The sequence below is a fragment of the Mastacembelus armatus genome, unplaced genomic scaffold (genome assembly GCF_900324485.2).
Source record: "Mastacembelus armatus unplaced genomic scaffold, fMasArm1.2, whole genome shotgun sequence".
NCBI lineage: Eukaryota > Metazoa > Chordata > Actinopteri > Synbranchiformes > Mastacembelidae > Mastacembelus > Mastacembelus armatus.
The window spans coordinates 1-16,563 of NW_022872860.1; the positions used below are offsets into that span (position 1 = coordinate 1).

The 16,563-nt window shown below is 41.1% G+C and overlaps 1 protein-coding gene across 1 annotated transcript; it reads right to left on the bottom strand.

The window, feature by feature from the left end:
* Nucleotides 1-5,232: 5,232 nt before the first annotated feature.
* Nucleotides 5,233-14,935, bottom strand: LOC113132300 (dynamin-3-like). Its single transcript, XM_026310284.1, has 5 exons — nucleotides 14,897-14,935; nucleotides 14,332-14,535; nucleotides 13,530-13,628; nucleotides 5,543-5,703; nucleotides 5,233-5,262 (listed from the first exon to the last, which is right to left on the bottom strand). The coding sequence occupies exons 2-5, from the start codon at nucleotides 14,501-14,503 to the stop codon at nucleotides 5,248-5,250; spliced, it is 447 nt and encodes a 148-aa protein (XP_026166069.1). The 5' UTR covers nucleotides 14,504-14,535; nucleotides 14,897-14,935; the 3' UTR covers nucleotides 5,233-5,247.
* Between the last annotated feature and the right edge of the window lie 1,628 nt (nucleotides 14,936-16,563).

A 16,563-nucleotide genomic window follows, 5' to 3' on the forward strand; every position in this document is an offset into this window, starting at 1 on the left:
TGTTGCCTTCTGTTTTTTTTACTATTTTTTCTTGTGCATCTTTTCTTCACGACCCCTGGTCCTTTTCTTTTATTCTGCACACTTATCTCCTTGTTTTCATTATTTCTGTGCTGCCATTTGTTCTCTCTCGTTTACACGCTTTCCCCTGGTTTCCTCCTTTCCTTTTCTGTTTGGCGTTCTTGATGTCACTACCTTATTAGTGTTTGTTTTCGTCGAGGTCTGTTTGTGATATTTTTGGTTGTGAGGGTTGTTTCGTGGGCGAGGGCTCGTCACCCTGCCTACTGGTAGCTCTCTGTTTGTATGTGCACCCCGAGGGCTTTGGTGCCCAGACATGCTTTATCCGTGTGTGCTTTTCTTTACTCTGTTCATACTTCGCACGCCCACCTGACGTGCCACTCCGCCCCGCTTGGACCTCCTGCCGGTCCCGACACCCAAGCACGCCCTGCCACTTTATTTATTCTGAGACCAGCTCGGGTCGTGCGGGTGTAGGGGGCAGCGAGCGCTCTCTCATCGTCTACGCACGTATCGGCGCTAGCTTGCTCAGCCTCCTGCTAGCCGCTCTATTGTTCTTACCTAGCGAGTAGCTTCGCTCCCCACAACCCCCACAGTTGTTACAATACATTTAAACCTGGACACCTACATCCATTTTGGACCCAAAACAACTTAGTGAGATCAGCTTGAAGATAAACAGAGTGCACATTTAAGCTGTGTTTAACCCCATGTGTTTTTGTTTTTTTTTTTTTTCAACAGTATGTGTAACTTGCATTATTGTGTTATGTATGATATGTCTCATCGACTCGATCTCATCCATGAGTTCTTCATGTGTGTCCACCAGGACACGTCTGTGTGATCCTGTGCAAGGCGATCCCCCTCAACTTACTTCCGGCACATCGTCCTTTCGCACGGCCTCTATTACCGTAAGGTTCGGGTTTTCCGTCTGTCGCTTCTCCGTCCTCCCGGGTTGCGTTAAGATCTCGGTTTGCATCCGGGCAACGGGCATTTTCAGTTTTTCTAAGCCTTACCCTGTATGGCTCACCTATCATTCCGCTATTCAGCTGTATTCCTGGCAGCGTTTAACGCCGTTTTGGGCCCCCTAACACAGTACCAACCCTTCACCTTCCACGCGCACCACCAACTAGCCAAGCGACGGACTGGTTCCCAACCCTCGCGACCAGTCCACACACCAACCGACGGAGCATGTGCTGTATGCTACAGTGTAAGAAGAGATGCGCCCAAAAACTTCACAGTTGGAGCAAGACCCAAAACAACCCACTCAGTGAGGATGGTCCAGCAAGGAGGGAGCAGCTCCCTCAGGACCACAGACAGCTGGGACCTCCATTTTAAAGGAAACAGACACTCATTGAGATAAGGAAGAGCAGTGAGGTACACCTTTTGGACAGAGAAGAAGATGGTTAAAGAGGAGGTCAGGGAACGCACTATCTGTCCAATCGTGGGACAACACCTCCCTGTACAGTGGTGGAGGACCGACTATCATGCCCATATACGTCTGCCCTTCCTTCTATCCCCTGGCTGCCCTATCATCTGTTCACCAGCAAATTAGGAACATACCAATGTTTCCCAGGAAGGACGGGGACTGCTGGCAGGACAGGGGGAATCAGAATGAGTCCACCATTAGATCCTAATGCCCCTCACCTGAGCTCACGCCTTTGTTCACTTAATGAGGCCTATTCAGACCAGTGTGAAGTGGAAGACCAACTCAGGAGCGTGGGTCTAAAACTCTCACTCTCACTGAATTTGCTTAGTCCAACCTAGTGAGCCTATGGGGACTAGGTGGAGTGACACCAACCTGGAAGAATTAAATTTGGAGGCTCCAGGTCAGCCTTTTCTCAAGCCGGATGAAGCCCTTGGCTGGGGTGGCAACACGTTTAGAGTTATTAGCCTTGTAAAATCTGAAAAAATCCGTTGCCATGACTTCAACCTCAAAAATAAAAAATGGGCGCATCAACTCTGCTCATACAACTTTAACAAAGCTGATCTATGGCTGATGTGGAGAAGCACACTGTATGTGTATGTGTGTGTCTGCTGATAGGAGGGAGAAGGTGCGTTCTTCTCGCATAGACAGATATGCAGCTGCTGCAGAATGCCATAGGTGATACTTCTGACACGTATGTAACAAGTATTTTATCTCTCATTCCTGTGCATAACCTTGCTTGTCTACAAGGTTATATAAGGAAACATAGTATAGACCAAACATTTGTTCACCAATGATAATGCTACAATGCTGCGCACCTGCACACGTTTACAGAAATAATTTCCAAAAATGCCCTATCAAATTAAACTCTAAATGATTTAGAGATGGACGCTCTTATGCTTAAAACAAGCAAATTTCACTGCCAGTGCAGTAAGAGATTTTTACTTGAGAGCTCTTAGAATAAGTGAAGATTACCTGGTGATACCCTCCTCCCAGGAGGACAAAGTAAGAAAGTAAGAAAAAAAAAGAAAAAAAAAAAAGACTTATTTCAAGCAATTCTTGTTTGGTCTAGTTAGTGTATAACAAGCCAATTTCACACTTAAACAAAAAAAATCCATAGTTCAAATCAGTTACAACAGCTATTAGGAGTTTGAATTAACAAAAGTCACATTAAACAAACAAAACCCAATAGCTACATGAGAACACAACACAGTATTACATTTAAAAAAAACTGAAAACACTGAAAATGTGTCACGGGGGGTGTTGGTGGAGTGGTGTGAAGGAGGAGAGGTGAGAACCCAAATGCAGGACAAACCAAGGCTTTATTTCCCCCCTGGGACATCCAGGGCTCAAGACAATGCCAAACTAGGGAACCCGATTACACGTAAGACTCGAAAGGACCGAGTGAGACGGTCACAACGCAAAACACACTTCAGCATACGAACACCAACTAAACTATAACAATACTAATGCGGGGAAGGTAATGTGATGATGTCACGAAGGGGAAGGTAATGTGATGATGTCATGAAGGGGAAGGTAAGTGATGATGTCACAAAGGGGGAGGTAAAGTGATGTCACAAACTATTGAAAAAGGACACAGAGCACATTGGTACATTCTTGGTACAAATCTTTCCTGGAGTGTGACAAGAGAGAATCCTGATCTAAAAATGCCTGCAGTTAAAGAAATCCTTTTTAACACCAAGAGGGAAATGTCTTTACGTAACATTGAAGAAGAAGTTAGGATGGCCAGATTGAGAGTTGGAAAGCTGGACAAGGAAGCTGCATTAAAGAGGCAACATCTAAAAAAGCTTGAAAACATGGCGCAGACAAACCTGACCTCCATGAACACAGCATTATGCGGTTTGAGAAGAAACTTTCAGATAGTGAAACACTTTTGGAAAAGCTGTGTCAAAAGAATGAGGAAATCAAATCAAAAACTGAGGAGAAACAGGGTGAATTAGAGTCATTGAAAAGTCTGTTCACCACGACTGAGAAAGAACTAAATAAGTACAAAAAGTACAAAAACAAATGGACAAGGTGACACCCACTGCGATGTCGGTCACAGAAGCCTATAAAGTTGATAGAGACTGCTCCTCTGAGGCCCTGAAGACAGAACTCACCAACAAGCTACTGACAAACATGACAATGCAGAACCAGGCCCTCATTGAACGCATTGGCAGGAGAGAGCAGTTATTGCGAGAGCAACAAAGTTACTTACTGACCAACTTAGAGAGACTTAAAAAGGAAGAAGGCAAATTTAATTTGAAGGAAAAAAAATTGTAGAAGAAGTAGAAAAAGAAAAGCATAGAGCCAACGATATGAAAACGAGGATTCCGTCTTAGAGTCAGTAAAAATACCTAATATAGATCTTGAGCTGAATGCTTTGGACAGGAAGATAGCAGAAGTGCATAACCACTCCACAAGAAGCTTCTTCACCTTGGATATGCTTAAAAGTATCGAGGACCAAATCGCCATGATCTTAGAGGTAACCGATGAAATGCCAGAGGAAACCTTGAAGGAATTCAGGCACGTGAAACGATCTGAAGCGATAGCCAGGATGCATGATGCAAACCTTAAACTATTACAGGAGGCACACGCAGAAAAATTAAAGAGGTACAGGGAAAGATCAATGGCAGAACCTTACAAGAAATCTGGAAGAAAGATCCTGCCCAGAAGCATGCTTGTAAAGAAAGAGGACACACTCAGTCATAAGCAAGATGAGAAGCAAAATAAGGAGACACCAGAAGAGATAATTTGGCAAGAACTGCTACCAAAGCCGTCCTTAAACCCCCGGGGACAAGTCGCAATATCCCAGGGTAGAGGTTAAGAAAGAGGCTGAAAGGCAAAAACAGCAGATGGGGAATGAGAAGATGAGTGGTGTAAAGATTCCAAATGTCCATGCCAACAGACACAAGATATATGAGAAAGACGGAAGGAAAAGGCAGAGCTCCACCAGGATACAATCCATCTCCCACCCATTTCCAAAGCAGCTAAAGTCACCTCTGCTGCAAGTGCATCACGGATCAAACAGCGTGAGGAGCACATAATCCTACCAGATACTTTTAGAGAGACCAAAAAAGGCCACAACATGGCAATCCATCTCCCACCCATTTCCAAAGCAGCTAAAGTCACCTCTGCTGCACGTGCATCACGGATCAAACAGCGTGAGGAGCACCAGAACCTACCAGATACTTTTAGAGAGACCAAAAAAGTCCACAACATGACAATCCATCTCCCCCCCATTTCCAAAGCAGCCATTGCCCAGAGATTCCCAAAGTAAACTGAGGAGTTAATGTGGTGCTTCACAGCAGGAAAGCTTTGGGTTTAAATTGTGCTTTTTCTGTGTGTGTGTGTGTGTGTTGGGGCGGGGTGGGGGGTGGGGGGTTCTCCAGGTCCTCTGGTTTCCTCCCACAGTCTTTGGTCTTATGCCTAAAACAAGCAAATTGATTAATGTAGTTTAATATGTCAATTTATTTTGAGATCTGTTTTTTTTTTTTAAAAAACAATCTCAGTTTATAATCTAGAGTTTGATGTTTGGTAGGTAAAACAACGGATTTATCAGAGCTTTAAAATTGATCTGATCAAATGTTAGTAGAAAAACATTTCATTTTCAATTGACCATTTGAAGCTAACTTACAAAAAATGTAATAGAAAAGGCTTAAAAAGTTTGGGATAATTACGAGACTGCATGGCAAAATACACATAAATGTATAAATGTATATTACATTCTAGTAAACAAGAAAGACACCGAAACAATGTAAAAGACAGCGTAAATGTAATTAAACATACCCAAAAAAACATAAGGAGTCATCAACTCAGACAACATCTACCTGTATAAATAAATCTTCTTGTTAAAACATCAAGTAATATATCGGTAGCCTACAAGGCTATGCTTGCACAATAACACAAATGTGAATCAGCAGTCAACATTGCCTGACCAGATGTGGCGTCTCATGATCTCATCAATGGATTAAATGTATATTATGTAATGAATAAATAATAATGAATATAATAATAATGTTTGATGTGTAGCTCTGCGTGATTGTATCTCTACTACCTTGGTATGAAAATACAGGATCTGCCTTAGGAGATAATTTCAGTGTGTCTCACCTGATTGAGGGTCTTCTGCAGGTGCGGTGTGCCCATGCGTTCGGCAATGTGTCTGTATGCAGGGTGGGACAGGAAAAATTTCCTCTCGGCAGCCAAAGCAGCGCGAATGTCTTTCTTTCCATCTATGTCCTTTTGGCTGCGGTTCACCACCCCAATGTAACCTACAAAAAATACAAACAGTGTCATGAAAAAACTCCTGGTACACCAGACTGAAGAGCCCTAAAACAAGCAAGAAGTGGCAGCAGTGAAGCAGGGAAAGTGTGGTCTGATACACACAATGAAATAAATTAACTGTCAATCAGTTTAATCATTGCAGTTGTTACATTTTAAAGGCAATATGTAGTATTACAGAGCAATACAAAACATACTAGAAAAGGTAATTTCGGAAGAAATTACGTGGGAGAGCTGATACACTGACGAAAAATACGAGGAGTAATTTAAAGTCAAAAAAGCAGACGAAAGAAAAAAGTGACAAGGAAGCAAAGAAGTTGACCAAGTAGAAGAAGTTGAATTAAAAGGAAGGAAAATGAAGTTGAAATTAAAGAAAAAAGGCAGGAAGTAAGCATGAAAAGAGTGGGATCTGAAGAAAAAGACAGACAAAGAAGAAAGTACAGGATGAGTAAGAAAGGGTTGAAAGGCAATGAAAGTAAGAAAGAAAGGTGAGGAAAGAAAAAAGTGCCAAGGAAACAAAGAAGTTGACCAAGTAGAAGAAGCTGAACGAAAAGGAAGGAAATGAAGTTGAAAGTAAAGAAAAAGGCAAGAAGTAAGCATGAAAAGAGAGGCACTGAACAAAAAGACAGACAAAGAAGAAAGTACAGGATGAGTAAGAAAGGGTTGAAAGGCAATGAAAGTAAGAAAGAAAGGTGAGGAAAGAAAAAAGTGCCAAGGAAACAAAGAAGTTGACCAAGTAGAAGAAGCTGAACGAAAAGGAAGGAAAATGAAGTTGAAAATAAAGAAAAAAGGCAAGAAGTAAGCATGAAAAGAGAGGCACTGAACAAAAAGACAGACAAAGAAGAAAGTACAGGATGAGTAAGAAAGGGTTGAAAGGCAATGAAAGTAAGAAAGAAAGGTGAGGAAAGAAAAAAGTGCCAAGGAAGCAAAGAAGTTGACAAAGTAGAAGAAGTTGAAAGAAAAGGAAGGAAAATGAAGTTGAAAGTAAAGAAAAAAGGCAGGAAGTAAGCATGAAAAGAAGAAGAAGAAGAAGTACTTTATTAATCCCCAAGTGGATTAATAAAGCAATCAACCTGTATGTAGAAAAGTAAAGTAATTTGTTTTTGGGGGTTGGAGTGTGTATGTGTGTGTGCGTGTATGTGTGTGCGTGCATGCATGCATGCATGCGTGTGTATGTGGTGTGTGTCTGTTTTATTGTTTATATTATGGAATTATAGAGTTATGGCCGTGGAAACAAAAGACTTCCTGAATCTCTCAGTCTTGGTTTTAGGAGGAATTAGTCTGGGGCTGAATGAACTTCCCATTCGCCACAGTTCCTCATGAAGTGGGTGGGCAGAATTTTCCAGTATGGAGTTGATTTTGTTCACCGTCCTCCTCTCTGCCACAGCCTCCAGTCTGTTGTTCCAGTCCAACAACAGATTTTGCCTTCCTGATCAACTTGTTTAGTCTGTTGGCCTCACCAGCCTTGATGCCACCTCCCGAGCACACAAACTGCAAAGAACAGTGCACTCGCTACTACAGACTGATAGAACGTCTTCAGTAGCTTGTTGCACACGCCAAAGGAACAGAGTCTCTGTTAATGTGGACTCCAAGGTATTTGTAGGAGTCCACAATCTCTACTTCGTCTCCAAGGATGGAGACAGGGACTGGGGTCTTCCTGCTCCTCCTAAAGTCCACCACCAGTTCTCTGGTTTTCTTGATATTGAGCTTTAGACAGTTGATGTTACACCAATCAACAAAGCTTTTTATCAAGTGAACTCAAAAGAGGGGCACTGAAAAAAAAGACAGACAAAGAAGAAAGTACAGGATGAATAAGAATTGGTTGAAAGGCAATGAAAGTAAGAAAGAAAGGTGAGGAAAGACAGAACCAGGAAGAAGAAGAAGAAGTACTTAATTAATCCCCAAGGGGAAATTAAATTGTTACAGCAGTTATTAAAGTTATTAAATTTTATATTATTTAAATTATATAAATTGATAGTGATTAATAAAGTGATTAATACAATATTAAAGCAATGAACCTGTATGTAGAAAAGTAAAGTAATTACTTGTTTTTGGGGGTTGGTGAGTGTGTGTGTGTATGTATGTGTGTATAAAAAAAGGAATATAAACAAACTAAAATAATCAAAGGGGGATAAAGGGTGTGACCATGTCCTGCCTAGTGAAGACGTCAAGGCCAACAATAGTGCCTACGGCAATCTGCCAGGAGCCAAGTGCTTGGTAAGAAGTGAAAGAAGTACGTTTTATGTCATTTCTCGTACCTTTTCCGGAAAAAACGGACTTCTCCTTACGTTCATACGGATTAAATAAAAAGTGATGATTTGTTTTTGACTTGAATTGTTTCACTCAAAAGAAAACATTTCAAGCTTTCTAGCCATATAATTCTTATTTTTAGGAGCCAAGTATTCGCTGAGATTCTGGTCGTTTTATTTACGCGTCTGTGAAGAGAAATGGCAGAGACAGACAAGGCAGAGATCGCACCCTGTCGGCTTTGTTTATTTAGAAAAAGCACAACGTTTTGTTGTTATTATGATGGTATACCACTAAAACCAGATTTGAATGATAGATTTCTGTTATCTGTACGATCAGAATTGACGGAGTAATTTCAGTTTGTTTCGGCCTTATCAGGAAACGATGCGTCAAAACGCGCCGGCGCTTGCGTCGACCACAGAGGGTTTTAAGCAGCCAGTCGGGTTTAAGCAGCCAATATATATATATATATATATATATATATATATAGCTCGGTGGCTCCACACCAGCTAACGGGGCTAGGCTAGCTGGCTTTGACATTAAGCAGCCAGTCAGTCTAATTAGCAATCACAGACAGCTGCTCTGTTCAGCTACTGCTTTGTGTTGATCTGTTGCTATGGTGACCTAAGCCCAGAGTGGGAGGGGGAGTGACACAGCGCTTTACACACGCTGAGTGAATGAGACGCTAACAAAACTTCACCTCACAAAATGGAGGACTACAGAAAAACTATAAGACCTATCGAAATAATTCTTTCACTAACAGTGCCAGGAGGCTTCAACGAAGAGAGTGATCCGCTTTTTGTGAAGATATTCCAAAAAATGAACGATTGGTGGCGAGTTAGAAACAGCCTTCATTTGTGTTTTCCCCCAAAACGCTACGACTGTTTTAGAATGGGAGTGAATGAGAGATTGAGCAGTCACTCTCTGTCTGTTTGGCCACGTTGCGGAAAAACCGTAGGTCCTAGTGAGAACAGCATTGCCTGAAAGAGGACAAAAATCTCTACTACTTTTGAGAAAATGGTGTATGAAGAGTCAAAATTGTGGCCGTGACGGCGAGTTAGAGAGAAACATTTTCAATAAATTTAACAGCTTCTCCCGCTCTAGCTGTGACGTCACCCGCTCTAGCCTGCTAGAGGATTCTGCAATACACACCAATGGAAAAGTTGAAAAATGAGCAAAAACACCCTAAAATATAAATTGCCAGAAATCAAAAAGTATAAAAGATATCAAGAAGCTGACTTACAGACTAAAAGTTTAAAGGGTCTAGACCGGTTTAAAGTTGAAATGACGTTTCTAGCCCAAAGTATGACGATTTGGGAAGCTCAAACAAAGAGGAAAGTTTCATGGAAGTTGAAAGTTTTCTCCATAGAAAACCATTGTAAAAAAAAGGTGAAAAAAGTTGAAAAAAAGAAAAAGTATAAAAGATAAAAAGAAGAAAAGTAATAGCAGGAAAGTCCTCTGAAAGATGCACGTTTTGAAGTTTGAACGGAGTTTCTAGCCCAAAGCGTCTGGAAGAAGATAGCGACCGAAGAAAAGGGCGAAATAATAATAAAGAGCGAAGATAACACTAGAAAAGGTAATTTCGGAAGAAATTACGTGGGAGAGCTGATACGCTGACGAAAAATACGAGGAGTAATTTGAAGTCAAAAAAGCAGACGAAAGAAAAAAGTGCCAAGGAAGCAAAGAAGTTGACCAAGTAGAAGAAGTTGAATTAAAAGGAAGGAAAATGAAGTTGAAATTAAAGAAAAAAGGCAGGAAGTAAGCATGAAAAGAGTGGGATCTGAAGAAAAAGACAGACAAAGAAGAAAGTACAGGATGAGTAAGAAAGGGTTGAAAGGCAATGAAAGTAAGAAAGAAAGGTGAGGAAAGAAAAAAAGTGCCAAGGAAACAAAGAAGTTGACCAAGTAGAAGAAGCTGAACGAAAAGGAAGGAAAATGAAGTTGAAAATAAAGAAAAAAGGCAAGAAGTAAGCATGAAAAGAGAGGCACTGAACAAAAAGACAGACAAAGAAGAAAGTACAGGATGAGTAAGAAAGGGTTGAAAGGCAATGAAAGTAAGAAAGAAAGGTGAGGAAAGAAAAAAGTGCCAAGGAAACAAAGAAGTTGACCAAGTAGAAGAAGCTGAACGAAAAGGAAGGAAAATGAAGTTGAAAATAAAGAAAAAAGGCAAGAAGTAAGCATGAAAAGAGAGGCACTGAACAAAAAGACAGACAAAGAAGAAAGTACAGGATGAGTAAGAAAGGGTTGAAAGGCAATGAAAGTAAGAAAGAAAGGTGAGGAAAGAAAAAAGTGCCAAGGAAGCAAAGAAGTTGACAAAGTAGAAGAAGTTGAAAGAAAAGGAAGGAAAATGAAGTTGAAAGTAAAGAAAAAAGGCAGGAAGTAAGCATGAAAAGAAGAAGAAGAAGAAGTACTTTATTAATCCCCAAGTGGATTAATAAAGCAATCAACCTGTATGTAGAAAAGTAAAGTAATTTGTTTTTGGGGGTTGGAGTGTGTATGTGTGTGTGCGTGTATGTGTGTGCGTGCATGCATGCATGCATGCGTGTGTATGTGGTGTGTGTCTGTTTTATTGTTTATATTATGGAATTATAGAGTTATGGCCGTGGAAACAAAAGACTTCCTGAATCTCTCAGTCTTGGTTTTAGGAGGAATTAGTCTGGGGCTGAATGAACTTCCCATTCGCCACAGTTCCTCATGAAGTGGGTGGGCAGAATTTTCCAGTATGGAGTTGATTTTGTTCACCGTCCTCCTCTCTGCCACAGCCTCCAGTCTGTTGTTCCAGTCCAACAACAGATTTTGCCTTCCTGATCAACTTGTTTAGTCTGTTGGCCTCACCAGCCTTGATGCCACCTCCCGAGCACACAAACTGCAAAGAACAGTGCACTCGCTACTACAGACTGATAGAACGTCTTCAGTAGCTTGTTGCACACGCCAAAGGAACAGAGTCTCTGTTAATGTGGACTCCAAGGTATTTGTAGGAGTCCACAATCTCTACTTCGTCTCCAAGGATGGAGACAGGGACTGGGGTCTTCCTGCTCCTCCTAAAGTCCACCACCAGTTCTCTGGTTTTCTTGATATTGAGCTTTAGACAGTTGATGTTACACCAATCAACAAAGCTTTTTATCAAGTGAACTCAAAAGAGGGGCACTGAAAAAAAAGACAGACAAAGAAGAAAGTACAGGATGAATAAGAATTGGTTGAAAGGCAATGAAAGTAAGAAAGAAAGGTGAGGAAAGACAGAACCAGGAAGAAGAAGAAGAAGTACTTAATTAATCCCCAAGGGGAAATTAAATTGTTACAGCAGTTATTAAAGTTATTAAATTTTATATTATTTAAATTATATAAATTGATAGTGATTAATAAAGTGATTAATACAATATTAAAGCAATGAACCTGTATGTAGAAAAGTAAAGTAATTACTTGTTTTTGGGGGTTGGTGAGTGTGTGTGTGTATGTATGTGTGTATAAAAAAAGGAATATAAACAAACTAAAATAATCAAAGGGGGATAAAGGGTGTGACCATGTCCTGCCTAGTGAAGACGTCAAGGCCAACAATAGTGCCTACGGCAATCTGCCAGGAGCCAAGTGCTTGGTAAGAAGTGAAAGAAGTACGTTTTATGTCATTTCTCGTACCTTTTCCGGAAAAAACGGACTTCTCCTTACGTTCATACGGATTAAATAAAAAGTGATGATTTGTTTTTGACTTGAATTGTTTCACTCAAAAGAAAACATTTCAAGCTTTCTAGCCATATAATTCTTATTTTTAGGAGCCAAGTATTCGCTGAGATTCTGGTCGTTTTATTTACGCGTCTGTGAAGAGAAATGGCAGAGACAGACAAGGCAGAGATCGCACCCTGTCGGCTTTGTTTATTTAGAAAAAGCACAACGTTTTGTTGTTATTATGATGGTATACCACTAAAACCAGATTTGAATGATAGATTTCTGTTATCTGTACGATCAGAATTGACGGAGTAATTTCAGTTTGTTTCGGCCTTATCAGGAAACGATGCGTCAAAACGCGCCGGCGCTTGCGTCGACCACAGAGGGTTTTAAGCAGCCAGTCGGGTTTAAGCAGCCACCGAGCTATATATATATATATATATATATATATATATATATATATATATAGCTCGGTGGCTCCACACCAGCTAACGGGGCTAGGCTAGCTGGCTTTGACATTAAGCAGCCAGTCAGTCTAATTAGCAATCACAGATAGCTGCTCTGTTCAGCTACTGCTTTGTGTTGATCTGTTGCTATGGTGACCTAAGCCCAGAGTGGGAGGGGGAGTGACACAGCGCTTTACACACGCTGAGTGAATGAGACGCTAACAAAACTTCACCTCACAAAATGGAGGACTACAGAAAAACTATAAGACCTATCGAAATAATTCTTTCACTAACAGTGCCAGGAGGCTTCAACGAAGAGAGTGATCCGCTTTTTGTGAAGATATTCCAAAAAATGAACGATTGGTGGCGAGTTAGAAACAGCCTTCATTTGTGTTTTCCCCCAAAACGCTACGACTGTTTTAGAATGGGAGTGAATGAGAGATTGAGCAGTCACTCTCTGTCTGTTTGGCCACGTTGCGGAAAAACCGTAGGTCCTAGTGAGAACAGCATTGCCTGAAAGAGGACAAAAATCTCTACTACTTTTGAGAAAATGGTGTATGAAGAGTCAAAATTGTGGCCGTGACGGCGAGTTAGAGAGAAACATTTTCAATAAATTTAACAGCTTCTCCCGCTCTAGCTGTGACGTCACCCGCTCTAGCCTGCTAGAGGATTCTGCAATACACACCAATGGAAAAGTTGAAAAATGAGCAAAAACACCCTAAAATATAAACTGCCAGAAATCAAAAAGTATAAAAGATATCAAGAAGCTGACTAACAGACTAAAAGTTTAAAGGGTCTAGATCGGTTTAAAGTTGAAATGACGTTTCTAGCCCAAAATATGACGATTTGGGAAGCTCAAACAAAGAGGAAAGTTTCATGGAAGTTGAAAGTTTTCTCCATAGAAAACCATTGTAAAAAAAAGGTGAAAAAAGTTGAAAAAAAGAAAAAGTATAAAAGATAAAAAGAAGAAAAGTAATAGCAGGAAAGTCCTCTGAAAGATGCACGTTTTGAAGTTTGAACGGAGTTTCTAGCCCAAAGCGTCTGGAAGAAGATAGCGACCGAAGAAAAGGGCGAAATAATAATAAAGAGCGAAGATAACATAAGTGGGAGAGCTCTGTCAGCTCTCCCACTAAATATGGTATGCTACTGCCAGTTCTGTGCTGTATGTGTGTGTCTGATAAAATATCTGAGTACTAGTCCCTCAGTGTGTCAGGTTATGAATGTGGGCTAGTGATAGTGATATTTGGCAGCAGTGGGAAAGTTCACAAAACTGTCAGTGGGCTTTGACTGCCATGCTCAGCAAAAAAAGAGCTAGACAACAAACAAAGTTTGTGCCACATCTCAACCATACCATAGTGTCCATTGGTGTCAAATGTATTTACTGTTTGTAAATATTTAGCTGCTCTATTTACTATAAGTGAATGGTAGTTTTAAACCTTGTTTTAAATGTTCATATGGCATTACCTCTGCGGAGTGGCAGTAGTTTGTTTTCCAGGATGTCTTGTGCGGTTGTCCCCTCATCCATCAGGTCCAGCTTGGTGATTACACCAATCGTCCGCAGACCTAAAGAAGAAGGTGTTGATGTTAGTACAGTCCACCATGGAAGTGAGATTTTAGGATTTACAAAGTGATGTGATGACATTATTTATGTTGACAAATAACTCCCATAGTGTCTTAAAAAAATGTTTCAAAGCCATGTACCATTTGTTAAAAACTTACACACAGACTACTTACACTGCTTAACAGATGAAAACAAGACTGTGAGGCTGTACAGAAGTACTTTAAGCTAAAAGCTAACATCAGCATGCTAATATGCGCGCAATAGCAATGTTAAGATGCTAAGGTTAAGGAGGTACCTTTTATACATCTGGCTTATTTTTTTATTTATAGCATGTTAGCACATTAGCTAATTAGCAGTAAACAAAAAGTTCATAATGACATTCCTATTTCCTAAATATGTCCTTATAATTTAGTAAAACTAGTAAATGCCATAGAGATGTACACTACATAGTTATTATTCATTAATCCACAGTGCTAAAAGCCTGTACCTTGAAATAGAACTTTCTCAGTATTAAATGAATAAGGGTGGAGATAATTTATTTTAATTACATTTCCACTAATCTTTTCAAGCCACATATGCTAGCAGGAAATGTTTTAATAATGTATCTGTTAATTATTCTGGTGAGCTTGCAGGATTAATAGAAAGAAGAACACTGCTAATGGCTGCATATGAAGTAAGAAAAGCAGAACACATAATTCCCCTTACCCTGAGGGTCTACCTCCTTGGCAATCTTGAGGGCATCGGAGTTGGCCAGGTCAGTGTTTGCTGGTGTGACGGCCAGGATCAGACAACTCTCCTTGGTGATGAACTGGAGCAACATGTCTCTGATCTGGTGTTCAATGTCTGGAGGCTGGTCTCCCACGGCCACTTTGGTCATCCCCGGCAGGTCGATCAGGGTGAGATTCAAAACTGAGAGGATATTGATGAGAAGGAAAGAAGGAAACAGTTGGACAGAGGTTGAAAATTTAAAGGCTGAATATCTATGTGCATATACAGTGGGTACGGAAAGTATTCAGACCCCTTCAAATTTTTCACACTTTGTGTCATTGCAGCCATTTGCCAAAATCAAAAAAGTTCATTTTATTTCTCATTAATGTACACTCAGCACCCCATCTTGACAGAAAAAAACTGAAATGTAGAAATTTTTGCAAACTGAAATATCACATGGTCATAAGTATTCAGACCCTGTGCTCAGTATTGAGTAGAAGCACCCTTTTGAGCTAGTACAGCCATGAGTCTTCTTGGGAATGATGCAACAAGTTTTTCACACCTGGATTTGGGGATCCTCTGCCATTCTTCCTTGCAGATCCTCTCCAGTTCTGTCAGGTTGGATGGTGAACGTTGGTGGACAGCCATTTTCAGGTCTCTCCAGAGATGCTCAATTGGGTTTAGGTCAGGACTCTGGCTGGGCCAGTCAAGAACGGTCACAGAGTTGTTCCGAAGCCACTCCTTTGTTATTTTAGCTGTGTGCTTAGGTTCATTGTCCTGTTGAAAGGTGAACCTTCGGCCCAGTCTGAGGTCCTGAGCACTCTGGAAGAGGTTTTCTTCCAGGATATCTCTGTACTTGGCCGCATTCATCTTTCCTTCAATTACAACCAGTCGTCCTGTCCCTGCAGCTGAAAAACACCCCCACAACACGATGCTCCCACCACCATGTTTCACTGTAGGGATTGTATTGGGCAGGTGATGAGCAGTGCCTGGTTTTCTCCACACATACCACTTACAATTAACGCCAAAAAGTTCAATCTTGGTCTCATCAGACCAGAGAATCTTATTTCTCATAGTCTGGGAGTCCTTCATGTGTTTTTTGGCAAACTCTATTCAGGTTTTCATATGTCTTGCACTGAGGAGAGGCTTCCGTCGGGCCACTCTGCCATAAAGCCCCGACTGGTGGAGGGCTGCAGTGATAGTTGACTTTGTGGAACTTTCTCCCATCTCCCTACTGCATCTCTGGAGCTCAGCCACAGTGATCTTTGGGTTCTTCTTTACCTCTCTCACCAAGGCTCTTCTCCCACGATTGCTCAGTTTGGCTGGACGGCCAGGTCTAGGAAGAGTTCTGGTCGTCCCAAACTTTTTCCATTTGAGGATTATGGAGGCCACTGTGCTCTTAGGAACCTTGAGTGCTGCAGAAATTCTTTTGTAACCTTGGCCAGATCTGTGCCTTGCCACAATTCTGTCTCTGAGCTCCTTGGGCAGTTCCTTCGACCTCATGATTCTCATTTGCTCTGACATGCACTGTGAGCTGTAAGGTCTTATATAGACAGGTGTGTGCCTTTCCTAATCAAGTCCAATCAGTTTAATTAAACACAGCTGGACTCCAATGAAGGAGCAGAACCATCTCAAGGAGGATCAGAAGAAATGGACAGCATGTGAGTTAAATATGAGTGTCACTGCAAAGGGTCTGAATACTTATGACCATGTGATATTTCAGTTTTTCTTTTTTAATAAATTTGCAAAAATTTCTGCATTTCTGTCTTTTTCTGTCAAGATGGGGTGCTGAGTGTACATTAATGAGAAATAAAATGAACTTTTTTAATTTTGGCAAATGGCTGCAATGACACAAAGAGTGAAAAATTTAAAGGGGTCTGAATACTTTCCGTACCCACTGTATAAAGTAAGTTAGGGTTTTAATGTCTGTGTAGATTCTCAGTCCTCCAGGGATGGTTATCTAGAGGTTGAGTCATGGCAACTGGACTTTCAGTTTCTAAGGCCTTACACTGTATGGCATACACCTATGTCATTCCCTATGTAGCCGTTTCTGAGAGGCTTAAACAGATTTTTGGCCGAGCAGAGTAGGGAGGAGCTAGCCCGCAGACGCGAGGGAGAGAGAGTGGGCTCCTTCGCCGCTGACATCCGTCTACACACCCGAAGGGGCTACCCTACCTTCCCGAGGGCAGCGAGAGAAGAGCTGGGTCTCCACGCCTTCCTGCGGGGCCT